Source organism: Mastomys coucha, unplaced genomic scaffold (genome assembly GCF_008632895.1).
Source record: "Mastomys coucha isolate ucsf_1 unplaced genomic scaffold, UCSF_Mcou_1 pScaffold15, whole genome shotgun sequence".
NCBI classification, from domain to species: domain Eukaryota; kingdom Metazoa; phylum Chordata; class Mammalia; order Rodentia; family Muridae; genus Mastomys; species Mastomys coucha.
The window spans coordinates 2128968-2142763 of record NW_022196897.1 but is presented as its reverse complement, the minus strand read 5'-3'; the positions used below and the strand labels follow the sequence as shown (position 1 = coordinate 2142763).

The window sequence follows — 13796 nt, the reverse complement described above, 5'->3', positions numbered from 1 at the left end:
GCAAGAGAGGGAGGGCTCGGCGGTTAAGAGCACTTAGAGGTCCTGAGTTCAATTCCCAGCAACCACATGATGGCTTACAACCATCTGTAATGGGATATGGTGCACTCTTCTGGTGTGTCTGAAGACATCCACAGTGTACTCATATACATAAAATAAATAAACAATTAAAAATAAATAAATACAAGAAAAACTAAAACAAAATGCGGAGGGTTAAGGAAGAGACTTCATAGTAAACTGACCACCAGAAAAATTTACTAAGATAAAGTTCAAGGTCAAGATCTAACTAAATTATCAGTATTTCCAGGGTGTGTTTGATTTTTTTTTTTCAAGTATTAACCAGGGGCAGTTAGCCAAGGATTATCAACTGAGAGGGTGTTCTAACCTGAAAGTAAGGAAAACACAAGTGGGAGAAAGAAAAGAGAGGGAAAATGAAAGGTTAAATAGAAGCTATGTTCAAAGGTCAAATCTGCATACATTCACAAAGTAACTAGTCCTGACTAGAACACTGTGATAAGATAATGTAATAAAAACCACCATGATCTTCAACAGATTTCATTTTTTAGCCCGACACAGATCAACCAATAATACTAAGATTCTTATTTTTAGTACTTGGTCTTAATTAGGTTAACAATGAGAGTCCTGGCTTCCTACTCCTCAGTGCCAAGCTAATTCAAGAACATTCCCTGCTCAACAGGTAAAGGAGGTGTTGGCAACTTTAACAACAGAAAATTCTTTGCAGTTTACAAAATGATCCATACCAGAGCTGTCAGGGTCATAGCATTGCTCATCAAGTTAGTTTCTAGCCCTGGACATCTAGATAAAACACCTTGCAAGAAAGGTGTCAACCCACAGGTACACACAGTGCCTCTGCCTCACTGTCTCTATCACCAGTGTGGGGTTGTAACAAATACCTGAGACTGGGAGACTTCACAGTCGGTTTTAACATACTAGTCACATAATTTCATGAAACAGGGAGCCATGGAATTTTAGAGGACTGGCTCATTTTAAAATATAAACAAGTAGCCAGTTTTGCAGGAACTAATTCAGGTTCTGTAAGAACTACATTCATCTCTTCCAATAATAACTCAATTACTTCCCTCTAAGTTCCACCTTTTGAAGGCCCATCAACATGAAGACTCAACATTGCCAGAGTGGGCAGTAAGTTTCCAGCTCATGAACCTGAGGGGCATACTCAAACTACAATACTGCTGCAGAATCTTTTAATATGGAAAATAACAAAAGCAAGCTATTCATTAATATGTAAGAATACACAATTTTCAAAACATTTTTGATCTCACTTAGGCTCAGAAAATGACACCTCAAAGCAAAGGCCTCATATGCAATTTTTTATTTTTTCCTGTACCTCAGTCTCTCCTATCCTTCATTCTGCCATGATCAAAGCCAAAAAACTAGATTTCTTCTTTCCAAGGCTGTATTATAGAAACTAAAAGCCATTCTTTCCACAGTCAGCTATAAATACTTGGATTACTCTAATCTTCCTCTGCCTTTCTGTCTAGGAGCTGGCCGTAAACAATTAAGACCATCATCCCAGAGGTGTCCTGCCTCACACTCAGAGGAACTGCTACAGCTGAGAGGAGAATCATCTCAACAGGTAGGTCTTGATAGGTTTCTCAAACTCACTACATTACCATTAGCTCATAGTCTTTCAGTCCAATCACTTTTCTACATAGCTATGCAAATGTCAAATTTTAGCATAAAAGTGAACAGAACAGCCCAGATGTCTGAGACTTCAGTAACATGGCTACCATGTCAAGAAAAACTATTATCACATCGGTTTATTATGTTTATCTCTTGTTAACCTACCTTGACTTCATTTTAAGCAACCCTTAGATTCACTCAAGTGCAGACTAGGCCCAAATGTATAATCTTCCTGCTTCATCCACCCTAACTACCGGAAGGCCAGTAAGCACCACCATGCCCAGCTCACTCTATTTTGATACAAGGATACAGATTATGATGTTATCTTAGAAATAGGGTCACCTATCCCTTCTCCACATTGCTAAGTTGATTTTAGAGAAAATTAAGAGATCTAAGTATATATTCAAAGAAAATAAATGGGAGTTCTAGCCCATTCCAGGTCACATCTGAAGCAGCTTACAACTACAATAACAAAGGAATTAACAGACAGAGACCTAATATATAATAGGAAAAGTGTTACAAAATGATGATCAACACAATTTAAAAGAAAAGGGTGGTGAGGAAGAAAGAAAAAAAATCAAAAAGGATGTTGGACCATTTAGAAACTTAAAAGAAATGGAAACATCTCTTTTCTTTCTACTTAAGGGATAAACAAAGTATTAAAAACAGAAAAGGATAATGATGAATCCAGGCTGTGTGTTGTACAGATTACTTTGTAAAAAGTTCAAATAATAAGACACAACTACTGCATTACTATGTAACCCATTAGAAAAGGCATTTGTATTGATTCTAGGACCATCAGAAGGCCAAGAGCCTTGAACCAGCAAACAATACAATCAGACTGGGGCTGTGAGAAAAAGAACTCTTCTCTACCAATATAAAAGCAGCTTATAAGAGCGAAAAGAAGAAAACAAACAAACAAAAAACTGACAGAACTGCCATACCTAAGTGGCTTGCTTAGAATGCAAATACAAAATGCTTTTTCAGTTTTGTCCTGAATGAGGAAGAACTGCTTCAAAGATACCCACAATTATTCAGGCATCTAAAATACACTCTAGGTTTCTTCAAAATAATTAATTCTATCTGGTGTTTCAAAACCCATGTTCTCTGCCTAACTGTGGAACAAATGCTAAGAGAGCCCCACACATAAAATAAACTTCAGTATCTAAAGCCCTGTAGGGCCAGTCATCAGCTGCTTTCAATCCCAAAAAGATTTGAGTCAGTCTGTACAGGTATCTCTCATTTAACATTTACTTCATCTTTGGAAACCAGTTGTTACTTTGATTTAGCAGTACATTTTAATAATTAATTCATCTTGGACTAGTAGCCAAGCAGGCTCTTTAAAAAAAAAAAAAAATGCCTATGTGAATACATATAAATGAATCAAAATGACGCCTATTTAAAAGTTTCATGCTAACTGGAACTAATAGACCTACTTTTGATCAACTATACATTGCTTGTTACTACTTTGTTTCCTAAAATGACATTTCCAGGAATGTATGGCGTCTTAGGATGGACCAAAAGAAACTTGAAAAGAAAAAGGTTTACTTGGCTTACATAGCCCAGGTCATCCCAGGTCATAGTACATAGAGCAAAGATACAACATGACCTGGAGGTAGGAACTAAAGTAGAGATCATGGAGAAATGCTACTTACTGGCTTTGTTCTTCATGGCTTGCTCAGTTGCTTTCCTATACACTCCAGAACCACCTATCCAGGGGTCACACCCCTCACTAGCCAAGAAGATAATGCCCTACACACTTGCTAACAGGCAATCTGGAAAGAGAGGATTTTCTCAGGGGAGGTTCCTTCCTCCTCAGGTACCTCTAGGTTTGTGTTAAGTTGATGGAAAGAAAGGAGGGAGGGAGGAAAAGAATAAATGAAACCCATCAATCAGAATCTATGGCATAATCCTTAGCAAACATGCCTAAGACAATGAATTCTCTTCTCCACATGCATACAGAGAGGATCAGCATCTGACTCACATTTGCTCATGTAAATCAGAAATGCATGCAATGCATGGAGCAGGCATGTGGTACAAGTCTTTAATGCCACCATTTGGAAGGCAGAATTAGGTAGATCTCAAAATTCGAGGCCATCTTGGTCTACAGAGCAAGTTCCAGGGCTTCCAGGGCTACACTGAGAAATCTTGTCTCAAAAACAAACAAACAAAAAAACAAACAAAAAAACACACCCCAATAATATATTTTAAAGTTCTGAACTAATCATATCATTTATGATGCTTTGTCAAGATCAACCAAATAGTGGCATAATTCTTCTCAGCTCTTGAAAATAATCAAATTATTTTCTAAGTCAGAAGAATATAAATTACCAACAGCAACTCAACATGGTTCTATACAGACCAAATGAACCAAAAACTATTCATTTCTAAGCTAAAACCAGGGAATGGGGTGGGGGACACAAAACACATACATACATAAACACACACACACACACACACATACACACACACACCCATTCTGCTTCTAAAGAATTCAAAACTTATGACTTTTTTCTGAGACAGGGTTTCTCTGTGTAACAGCCTTGGCTGTCCTGGAGCTCAGCTCTGTAGACCAGAATGGCCCTGAATTCACAGAGATCCCTCTGCCACTACTTGTTCTGAGTGCTGTGATTAAAGGCACATGCTACCACAACTGGGATTATTTTATCTTTAGATTATCTCTGCAGTTGTGGTGGTTTGAATGAAAATGGCCCCTATAGGTTTATTGGAAGTGGCACTATTACAAAGTGTGGTCTTGTTGGATGGAAGTAAGTCACTGGGGGTAGGTTTTGAGGTCACGTATGCTCAAACTAGGCCCAGTGTCATTCTCTCTTCCTGCTGCCCACTAATCCAAATATAGAACCCTCAGCTACTCTCCAGTACCAAGCCTGCCTCCATACTGCCATGCTTTCTACTATGACAATAATGGACTAAACCTTTGAACTGTAAACCATCCCCAATTAAACGTTTTTCTTTGTAGGAGTTGCTATGGCTATGGTGTCCCTTCACAGGAACAGAACACTAAGACAACAGTCATAAAGAGGAGAGTAAGGACTTTTTAAAAGGTACTCAGTAGAATCACACATTAATGCTTCAAATTAATCTTAAATCTTTACAGATTAGACAACTTTTTTCTGATAAGCAGGTATGGTGGTTTAAATCTGCTTGGCCCGGGGAATGGCACTATTAGAAGGTGTGACCTTGTTGGGAAAAGTGTATCACTATGGGAGCCAGCTTTGAGATCTCATATGCTCATCTATGGTCAGTGTGGCACAGCCTCCTTCTGCTGCCCAAAGATCAAGATGTGAAACTCTCAGCTCCTTCTCCAGCACCATGTCTGCCTAGATGTTGCCATGCTTCCTGTCTTGTTGATAATGGACTGAACCTCAGAACCTGTAAGTCAGGCCCAATTAAATGCTGTCCTTATAAGAGTTGCCTTATAAGAGTTATAAGAGTTGCCTTATAAGAGTTACAAGAGTTATGGTGTCTGTTCACAACAATAGAAACCCTAATTAAGACAGCAGGTATTTCTGATTTTCTAAAATTTGACTGTTGAACATTTGAGAAAGCAAAGAAATGGGACAGAATAACCACCCATAACCATCATTCTGTAGAAAAAGGATTGTCAATTGTCAGCTTCAAGATGTTGTTTAAACTGGGCAATGGGGGCTTGAGACTCAGTGCTAACTAACGTATGTACTATGTATCAGTTACTGGACTCAATCCTCAACATTCAAAGACAAAGAACCAAGCTAGTGACCAACACAGTTGCATAAAAACAATCAGGAGTATAAATGTTTAAGAAAGAGATAGAGAGCTGGAGAGATGGTTCAGTAGTTAAGTGCACTGTGTGATCTTCCAAAGGACCCAGGTTCAATTCCCAGCATCCACATGGCTGCTCACAAATGTCTGTAACTCCATTGAGTTTCAGAGGATCCAAAACCCTCACACATACTACATACAGGCAACAGGGAAAACACCAATACACATTACATAAATAAACAGAAAGGAAGAAAGGGAGAAAGGGTGGGAAGGAGGGAGGGAGGGAGGGAGGAAGGAAGGAAGGAAGATAAGGCTGCAGAATTAAAAAGAAGCCAGGTCAGATACCCAGAGCACCACACCTATAATCCCAATATTTAGATGCAGAGGCAGGATTGCTTCAAGCAACAGCCTGCTTTATACGAAAAGCTTTTGGGGCTGTCAAGGATTCACATGAAGGCACAGGGGAACCATAAAATTTGAATTGTTACAATTCATCATGAGTTCATATTAGATTGTAGGGTCAATTAAAAGTATTTTAATCAAAAGGATTACATTTACATTCCTAAAACACAACCAAACATCACTAGAGAAAGAAGAAAACAATTAGAAGCTTCTATACTAATTTAAAAGGTATTTACAAAGAATTGCAGAAATAGAAGGATGGATTCAAAGCAATTAAGATAAAGCATAGTATCCTGAAGTGACACAGCCAGTTTGTCTATTACACAGTCAACAGTACATATTCGTTGCGAGGAATGTAGACAATTACAACCATGGAAGTCAAGACGTCACACAGGCCTATATAACAAATAACTGATGCGTAGTCAAAAAAAAGGGGGGGAGGGGAATGTTAATAAAAAAAAATTTTCAATATAGGTTTGAACATGCTGAAGTTGAGGTATATGAAACATATTCCATACAAGAATTAGAATATCAAGTGTTTTGACAAATAATACTGATACCAACCTGAGATATTTTTATAACTACTTACAACACTAAAAAATGAATTCAAAGAGGTGTGATCCTATTTAATACAAAATTTTCCCACTGACTGATAGTAAAAGCTATAGGGGCAATTGAAGACCAAAATCAAGAATTTAGGACAGTGGTTCTCAACCTGTGGGTCTTGAACTCCTGGCAAACTTCTATCTCCAAAAAATATTTATATTATGATTCATAACAGTAGCAAAACTATAGTTATGAAGTAGCACTGAAAATAATTTTATGGTTGTGGGTGGTCACTACAATACAAAGAATTTTATTAAAGGGTTGCAGCATTAGGAAGGTTGAGAACCACTGCTTTCGAGGAAAAACTAATCTGACTGGTTTATGATGCTAATGGACTAAGCAAAGTAAGTACAAAGTACATTTAGTGGATTAACAGGATTCATGACATGGACTGGTCAGACAGTTTGACTAGGAATACATACATTTTAAAAATTAATTAATTAATCAATTAGTTTGTTTGGTTTTAGGCAAGGTCTTGCTATATATAATACTTCTGGCTGACCTGGAACTTATTAAGTAGACCAGGCTGTCCTCCAACCAGTAGAGGACCACCTACCTGCCTCTGCCTCTACCTGGGAGACCTGGGATTAAAGGTGTAGGCCACCACACCTGGCTGCTAACTTACTATTTATTCTAAATATTAATATTTAGCAGAATTTATCAGAGACAAAGGAATGGTTCAAAGACATTTCTTTTTGGCACTAGGCTTGTTTTTGCACAACTGTCATTTAGCAGGCAAAGGCAGCACTTAGGAGGCAAAGGCAGGAACATCTCAAGTTCTGGCTAACCTTGGATACACAGTGAGACCCCATCTCAAGAAAACAAGACCAGGGACTGCAGGGTGTGGGTTCCCTAGCCAATGCCAGGCCCTGAGTTAGATCTCCAGCACTGAAAAGAGCAGGGGAGACCCACACTTTTTATATTTTAAAAGTTAAGAAGGCAGAGGTAGGCAGTTCTCTGAGTTCAAGGCCAGCCTGGTCTATAGAGCTAGTTCTAGTACAGCCAAGGTTGCACAGTAAAATCCTGTCTCAAAAACCAAAAGCCAAGACAAATGACACATACAAAACCTCATGTTTTGCCAGGTGATAGAACAAGCTTTTAATCCTAGCACTTAGAAGACAGAGGCAGGTTGAATTCTCGGAGTTCAAGGCCAGCCTAGTCTACAGAGCTGAGTTCCGGGACAGCCAGGTTAAACAGTGAAACCCTGTCTCAAAAACCAAAAGTCAAGATAAACGGAACATTATAAAATAACCAAATAATGAAAAGAACATCGTGGAAAGGTAAATTCAGGTTTCTAACAGACTGATTTTTAAGTAGTAACCGAACACCAAACTGAAAATTGTCAGTAAGTCATTACTAGATAAATTATGGGTTTTACACGTCTTAGGAATTGCCCCTAAGGTACCAGAGACAAGACTGAAACGTTCTTTATGAAGTTTATGCCACACAAAACCATCAACTTATGAACTTGATGTCAGTACTAGATACTATCGAGAAGTGAGTAAGCAGTCGTGAGTAGAAAACAACTGATAATTGCTTTAAGAGACAGTTAACTAGGAAAGCCTCTCTTAGCAAGTGAATTTTGAACAGAGTGCCCAAATGATGTGATAGACATCAAGACCTTAAAATACCTAAGGAAACATTAACATAAGCAAAGAAAATGGCCTATGATGCTACAGAGGCAAAAATGCTTGGAAAGATCAAATCCAAGAAGCTTGACATAACAGAGACTCCAAAGATCACAATCACATACATTTTTAGATATTATATATAGAAAATTACCAGAGATTTTTGAACAAGTAGGTGACCTTATCCTGTATTTTTTTAAAGATTAATGGCTTTTATACGTGAAACCTTATTAGAGGGGCAAAAGAGTAATAAAAAAATCCTATCACAAAGCCCCTGCCAGTCTCTGAGAGGGCTGAGGAACTGAGCTAACAAGAGTCTGGATAAAAGTTAGGTAGAGCCAAAAGATGTTACTGACAGAATGGTGAGAGAGGGGCTGGAGAGGTGGCTCAGTGGTTAAGAACACTGCCTGCTCTTCCAGAGGTCCTGAGTTCAATTCCCAGCAACCACATGGTGGCTCACAACCATCTGTAATGGAATCTGATGCCCTCCTCTGGTGTGTCTGAACATAGCTACAGTGTACTCATATAATAAATAAATCTTAAAAAAAAAAAAAAGGAATGGGTGGGAAGTATAAAAGAACCAACATGACTCTTAGACATCAGAACTGACTAACAGGAAACATTAATGACTCAATCCTGAGATGGGCTAAGATGACAGAATGAGAAGTGGGAAGGGAATAAGTGATTTTTGGCATGGTTGTTTCTAGACTCCTATCAAATGCAGTGGAAATATTCGGTAGATAGATTTCTAAACTCCAATACTTACAGAGACTATTTAAACTTGTGAGTAATTGGAATAAGCAAAGTGTTTAGGAGACTAATGTTTCAAATCTTACTTCACAAACATAAATTTTTTCTAAGTGCTTTTAAAATACTGATTCAATTCCCATACCAACTCTGTAAGCTAAGAAACACTGTAAATTTTTTTGTTTGTTTTCTGCTTTTGCAAATATTTTCAAGGAAACATTATAATTCTTATACTCCATATTTAAAGACAAAGAAATAAAGGTACAGAATATCTAACCCAACTACCTTAAAGCCACATTGCTAATAAGCAGCAAGCCTGAAACCTGAATTTAAGCAAATCACTCCAAATTCTACTAAACACAAAGTCTCATAAGATTCTAAGAGAACAGAGTGTCAATGGAGAAGAGGTTTTACTACTGGTCAACATTTGGACACTGAAAAAAAGGGGACACTAAAAAGCTAAGCAGAAAACCAGAAAAGGGCTGGTGACCTACAAATCTATGGAGAAAGCACAGAAGAAACATTTGAGACACCAATAAAACCTGGATGGGGCACTGACTGTGGGAATCAGCAAATGCGAATCAGTAGGGGCTTGATGTACAGATTATCTTTATAATTCAAACTGAATTTAAAAAAACTTGTCTAACAGGTTTAACATATTTTCAAATCAACAAGCATTTATTCAAATATGTCGCAGGCATCAAAAAAGGAGCGACGTAAAGAACACATTGATATGCAATGTTTTATTTAGTAAAGACAAAAAAGCTGAGACTTGTAGGAGACGGGGCAGGGGAAACCACCGTATTTAAACAGCCCCGAGACAGTAAATCATCTTCTAAAGTCATGACTGGCTGTGAGAGGTTACTGGCATCTACTGAGTGAAGAGCAAGTACAAAGTTAACACCCTTCACTGTACAGAGCATAACCTCTTTAAGGATTTTATCTATTCCAAACTGTCAGTAACACTGCTACTTATAAACTCCAGGTTGCAGGAATCAGCAAATAATTCAGGTACAGCAAGTCAGACTCTAACTTGACCTTAAAGCCTGAGGACATATACTTAGAAAGACATGAAATAACAGAAACAAAGGGATAAAGGCAAGAAGGTGCCTGTGTTTGGACTGGGCATGTAGGTAGTAAGAACAGGTTTAACATTAAGAAATCCATCTGGAGTCTGGCAGTGGTGGAGCACGCCTTTAATCCCAGCACTTGGGAGGCAGAGGCAGTAGGATTTCGGAGTTCCAGGATAGCCGGGGTCACACAGAGAAACCCTGTCTCGAAAACAAACAAACAAACAAATAAATCCATCTGAATCCACTGCAAATGTGGGTTCAAAAAAAAAAAATCAGAAAGAACACATATTAGGTCCTAGGTTCCATTCCTGACACCACAAAAACAAACAAGCCAGGAGAATGTAAGTGTGATTGATTAGCAGAAAGCAAGATTATATAGGATCACTACAGGTGCTGGGAACAGAAGCAGCAAATATTGTTTTATTATAAGCATTTGTCCTAAAGACTGATGTAACAAACTGTAAAACTGCCAAAGGGCCACAATGAGATGGTCTTCATGGTTGCGTCTTGTCAATGAACAAGTACTTACTGTGTTCAGTAAGTACTGGTGCTAAGCACTTACTAAACACAATTTCCCAATTCATTACTTATTTAGCACTATTGATGATTTCTAAAGTTCCATCCACAGCTCAGATTCACAACATTCAATTAAATCACTATGAACCAGGCAGGAAGTTGCAGTAATAGGATTTCTAGTTGGCAAAATTCACCTCTAATAAACAAAATTCATAAAGTAACTCTCACAAGTTATCCTTACATTCTTTTATTATAGTTATGGTTAAATTTAGCCTGTGGAACTGGATGGTATTGGTTCGCTTTCATTCTACACTATGGTGCCAGTGTAGTTCAATATAGTGCATTCAAAATATCCCAAAATTCTTTCAAGAAATTCAAATCAGGCCAGAAAAATAGATAGCCTGCTAAATTGTTACCTAATACCAATGATTCAGACAACAACAAAGATTTAGCTTTTCAGACCCCATCCTAGAATCAAGCCTTTCACGCTTCTCCGAAGGCAGAGGCCCAGTCTGAAAAAGGCATCCCAAAGGCTCATGTCTTCAATGGCGTTTCAGTTGTTGCCAAGTGATCCATCTTCATCTTTCCCAACATTTCAACCTACCCGTACATAACCAGTCCTGTCTCCTCCAGGGACCGTTATAAGGGCTATTAAAAAAACCCTTAAGGAACCCTACCTAAAACATTTTGCCAGTTCCTGATGCTTTCCATTGGGCCACGCAAATACTTTGGCGATGGAGCTTAAAATCAATTTGCTCAAGCCAAACGTCTCAGCCCTTCGCTCTGCTCCCAGAAGCCAAGCCCCAGCGGCAGATGGCTTCGTCGTCTGTTCCTCCCAAGGCACCCTTTACCCCAAATCCCTTAAGCGATTCCTTCAAAGCTCCCCCTCCCCAAGTCCCTTACCAAGGCCCTTTAGAGAGGTTCTAAGTCCCATTTCTTTCAAAGAGGATGCGCCAAGCGCTCATCCCTCTCCCAACTCTGAACGAAGGGGCCCTGGGAGAGAAGACCGTGGGGCTCGGCCTTGGGAATCCAGAATGAACGAACGCAGGGGGTGGACGGGCTGCGGGGGCTCGCAGACTCGGGGGAACCCCCGGGGGTCGGTGAAAACACTTACCAACATCCTGATCGAAGGGGTTGGTGGCAAAGAGAGGCATGTCCGCTGCGTGCCGAGGTGTCCCCGGGGACTGCCCCTCGACACCGCGGCACTCTAGGTGTGACGGAGAAAGGAAGCCCCTCAGGTACAAAAACAGCGAGGGAGACGGCCAGTGCAGGGTCCTTCTCAGCCCCTCCTCTCACCCACCCCCAGCAACAGAGGCGGCGGCGGCGGCAACAGTGGAGAAGCTGATCAGGCCCCCGCGCGGGGCGTGTCGGGAATGTAGGCGACTTGAGCGCCGCCTAAACGCTGCCTGCTCCGGGTCTTCCCAGAACCCGCTGCCTCCGCCGAGGCCCACGAGAGCAGCCGCCTCTGACGCTTCCTCTGCTGAGCTCCCGCGTGCCCGTGGGGTTAGCGGCTATGTTCTCGGCTTTTCCATTCCCAGGGCGTCTCGGGTGGACGGGGTCCTTCAGGCACACCGAGGCCGACTAAGAGCCTCTGGAGTGAATCAGAGACTGGGAAAGCGAGAGGGTTCAGTGTGGGTCCAGCCAAAGCCTTAGTTTTTGACTACTTGAGTCTATTCGATGGGTTGTTGTGATGTTGTAATCCCTCTAGTAGACCAGACAGGCCTTTTACTGGTTATCCCAGTAAAATGCTGAGCGCGCTAGTCGAGGGTCAAGGAAGTTGCTGGGATTGAGTCATGTGAGCTGGTGGAACTGGCTGGAATCCCGGGGAGGGGAGTGTTGAGGCGCGCAGCCTCTGGAGAGGCTGAGGTAACGCTGGCTCTTTCCCCAGCCTGAGATCAGAGGGAAGCTTTCTGGGTATCGGCTCCGACTGACTAAACGCGCAGTCACTGAGTCCCTGGAGTGACTCGGAAGATTAGACCTTCGCAGCCTGAGATAGCACACACGCTCAGCAGCAGAAATAATAAATAATAAATAAATAAATAAACAAACCGAGAAATTGGGAGCCGACATTGATAAGAACTCTTGGCAACTTAAAATGTTGACTTGGTGATCTAATTTGTACGTGTGTGAAACGCACCCCCCCACACACACACACACACACGTTGCTCTCTCAGTCATCTCTTGGGAATATTGCATAAAGTTAGCAAGCCGGTCTTGCCCATGCAGTGAGACTATGAAAAATGTGCCCAAATAGGGACACTTACAAATGAAGCTTATAAGAGATACGTGTCAACAAGATTTGTATAACAATACAAACATCTTGCTTACCAAACAGTTACAATCGAATTTTGAAGGGATAGGAGCAAACTAAAGCATCTGTTAATGTTTTCAGTCATTTAAAAATAAAAGAATCCAAGGGGTGGGAAACAAAGTTGCTTGATGGTGTATAAATTAACATAGCATTCTTAAGAGAAACATGAGAAGTGTATAGCGAGCTTTTGGAAATGTGCCTTTGGTTCCAGTAATTCTGATTTTTAAATTTTACATAAAGACAGTCTTTAAAAGTATGAATCTAGATATTAATGGCAGCGTTGTTTACAATATAAAACCGCTAAAATGTCCCACATTAAAGAGATTGGACAAACTCCTCTGTCTGTTTCTTCATTTATAAGAATCGGAAATGACAAACCATTGAAGATGAAATAAATCAGTAGGAACCAATCTCCTGCAATAGTGTCTAGCATAAAGTAAGCACTCAAGTGCAATCAATAGTTATAATTGTGCTGCTCAAATAGAGTGTCTGTGATATAATAAAAATCATTTGGCCATTGAAAGTAACAGTATAGATCTGTATTTACATAGATAAACATCTGAGTACATAAGAATTTAAAAGGTTGGAAAGACAGACTAAGGATGTGCCTCAGTGATGGAGTTCTTGTTTAGAATGTATGAGGCTCTGGATTCTGACCTTAGCATAGAAGAAGAAGAAAAAAATAATGCCTACAAATACATGAGAAATAAATTCTGCAATTTTTAACAATCTAAATGAAAATATGAATAACATGATTATCTCTGGACAGGATCTTTCTGGATAATTTTTAGCTTATGCATCTTATATTTTCTGAGTGATTTAATGATGAGCATGATTTTTCTTTCAAAAGGGTGGGGTTAAAATATAAAAATGTAACAAACATCATACATTAAGGCCACCATTTTCTTAAAATCTTGAAGTGCTTTTGTGTCATTTTATGAGAAGTATAAAAGTCTTCCCACTATTGGTATGGGAAGCAAGCAGAGCATCGTGTCTCAATAGACTTTCTCTTGGTTACTGTGCTGACAGAATTATCAACTTATCCATTTAAAATGATGGGCCTCTGCCTTAGGTACCTTATCATAATTGCCC

The 13796-nt window shown here is 39.8% G+C and overlaps 1 protein-coding gene across 1 annotated transcript in view; it reads right to left on the bottom strand.

The window, feature by feature from the left end:
- Stam (signal transducing adaptor molecule) overlaps positions 1-11805 on the bottom strand; it is a 55085-nt gene extending 43280 nt beyond the window's left edge. Inside the window, exon 1 of the mRNA XM_031369055.1 lies at positions 11508-11805. Within this exon, the coding sequence (XP_031224915.1) occupies positions 11508-11547 (40 nt within the window). The 5' untranslated portion in view covers positions 11548-11805. The remainder of the gene's footprint in view (positions 1-11507) is intronic.
- Positions 11806-13796: the final 1991 nt, after the last annotated feature.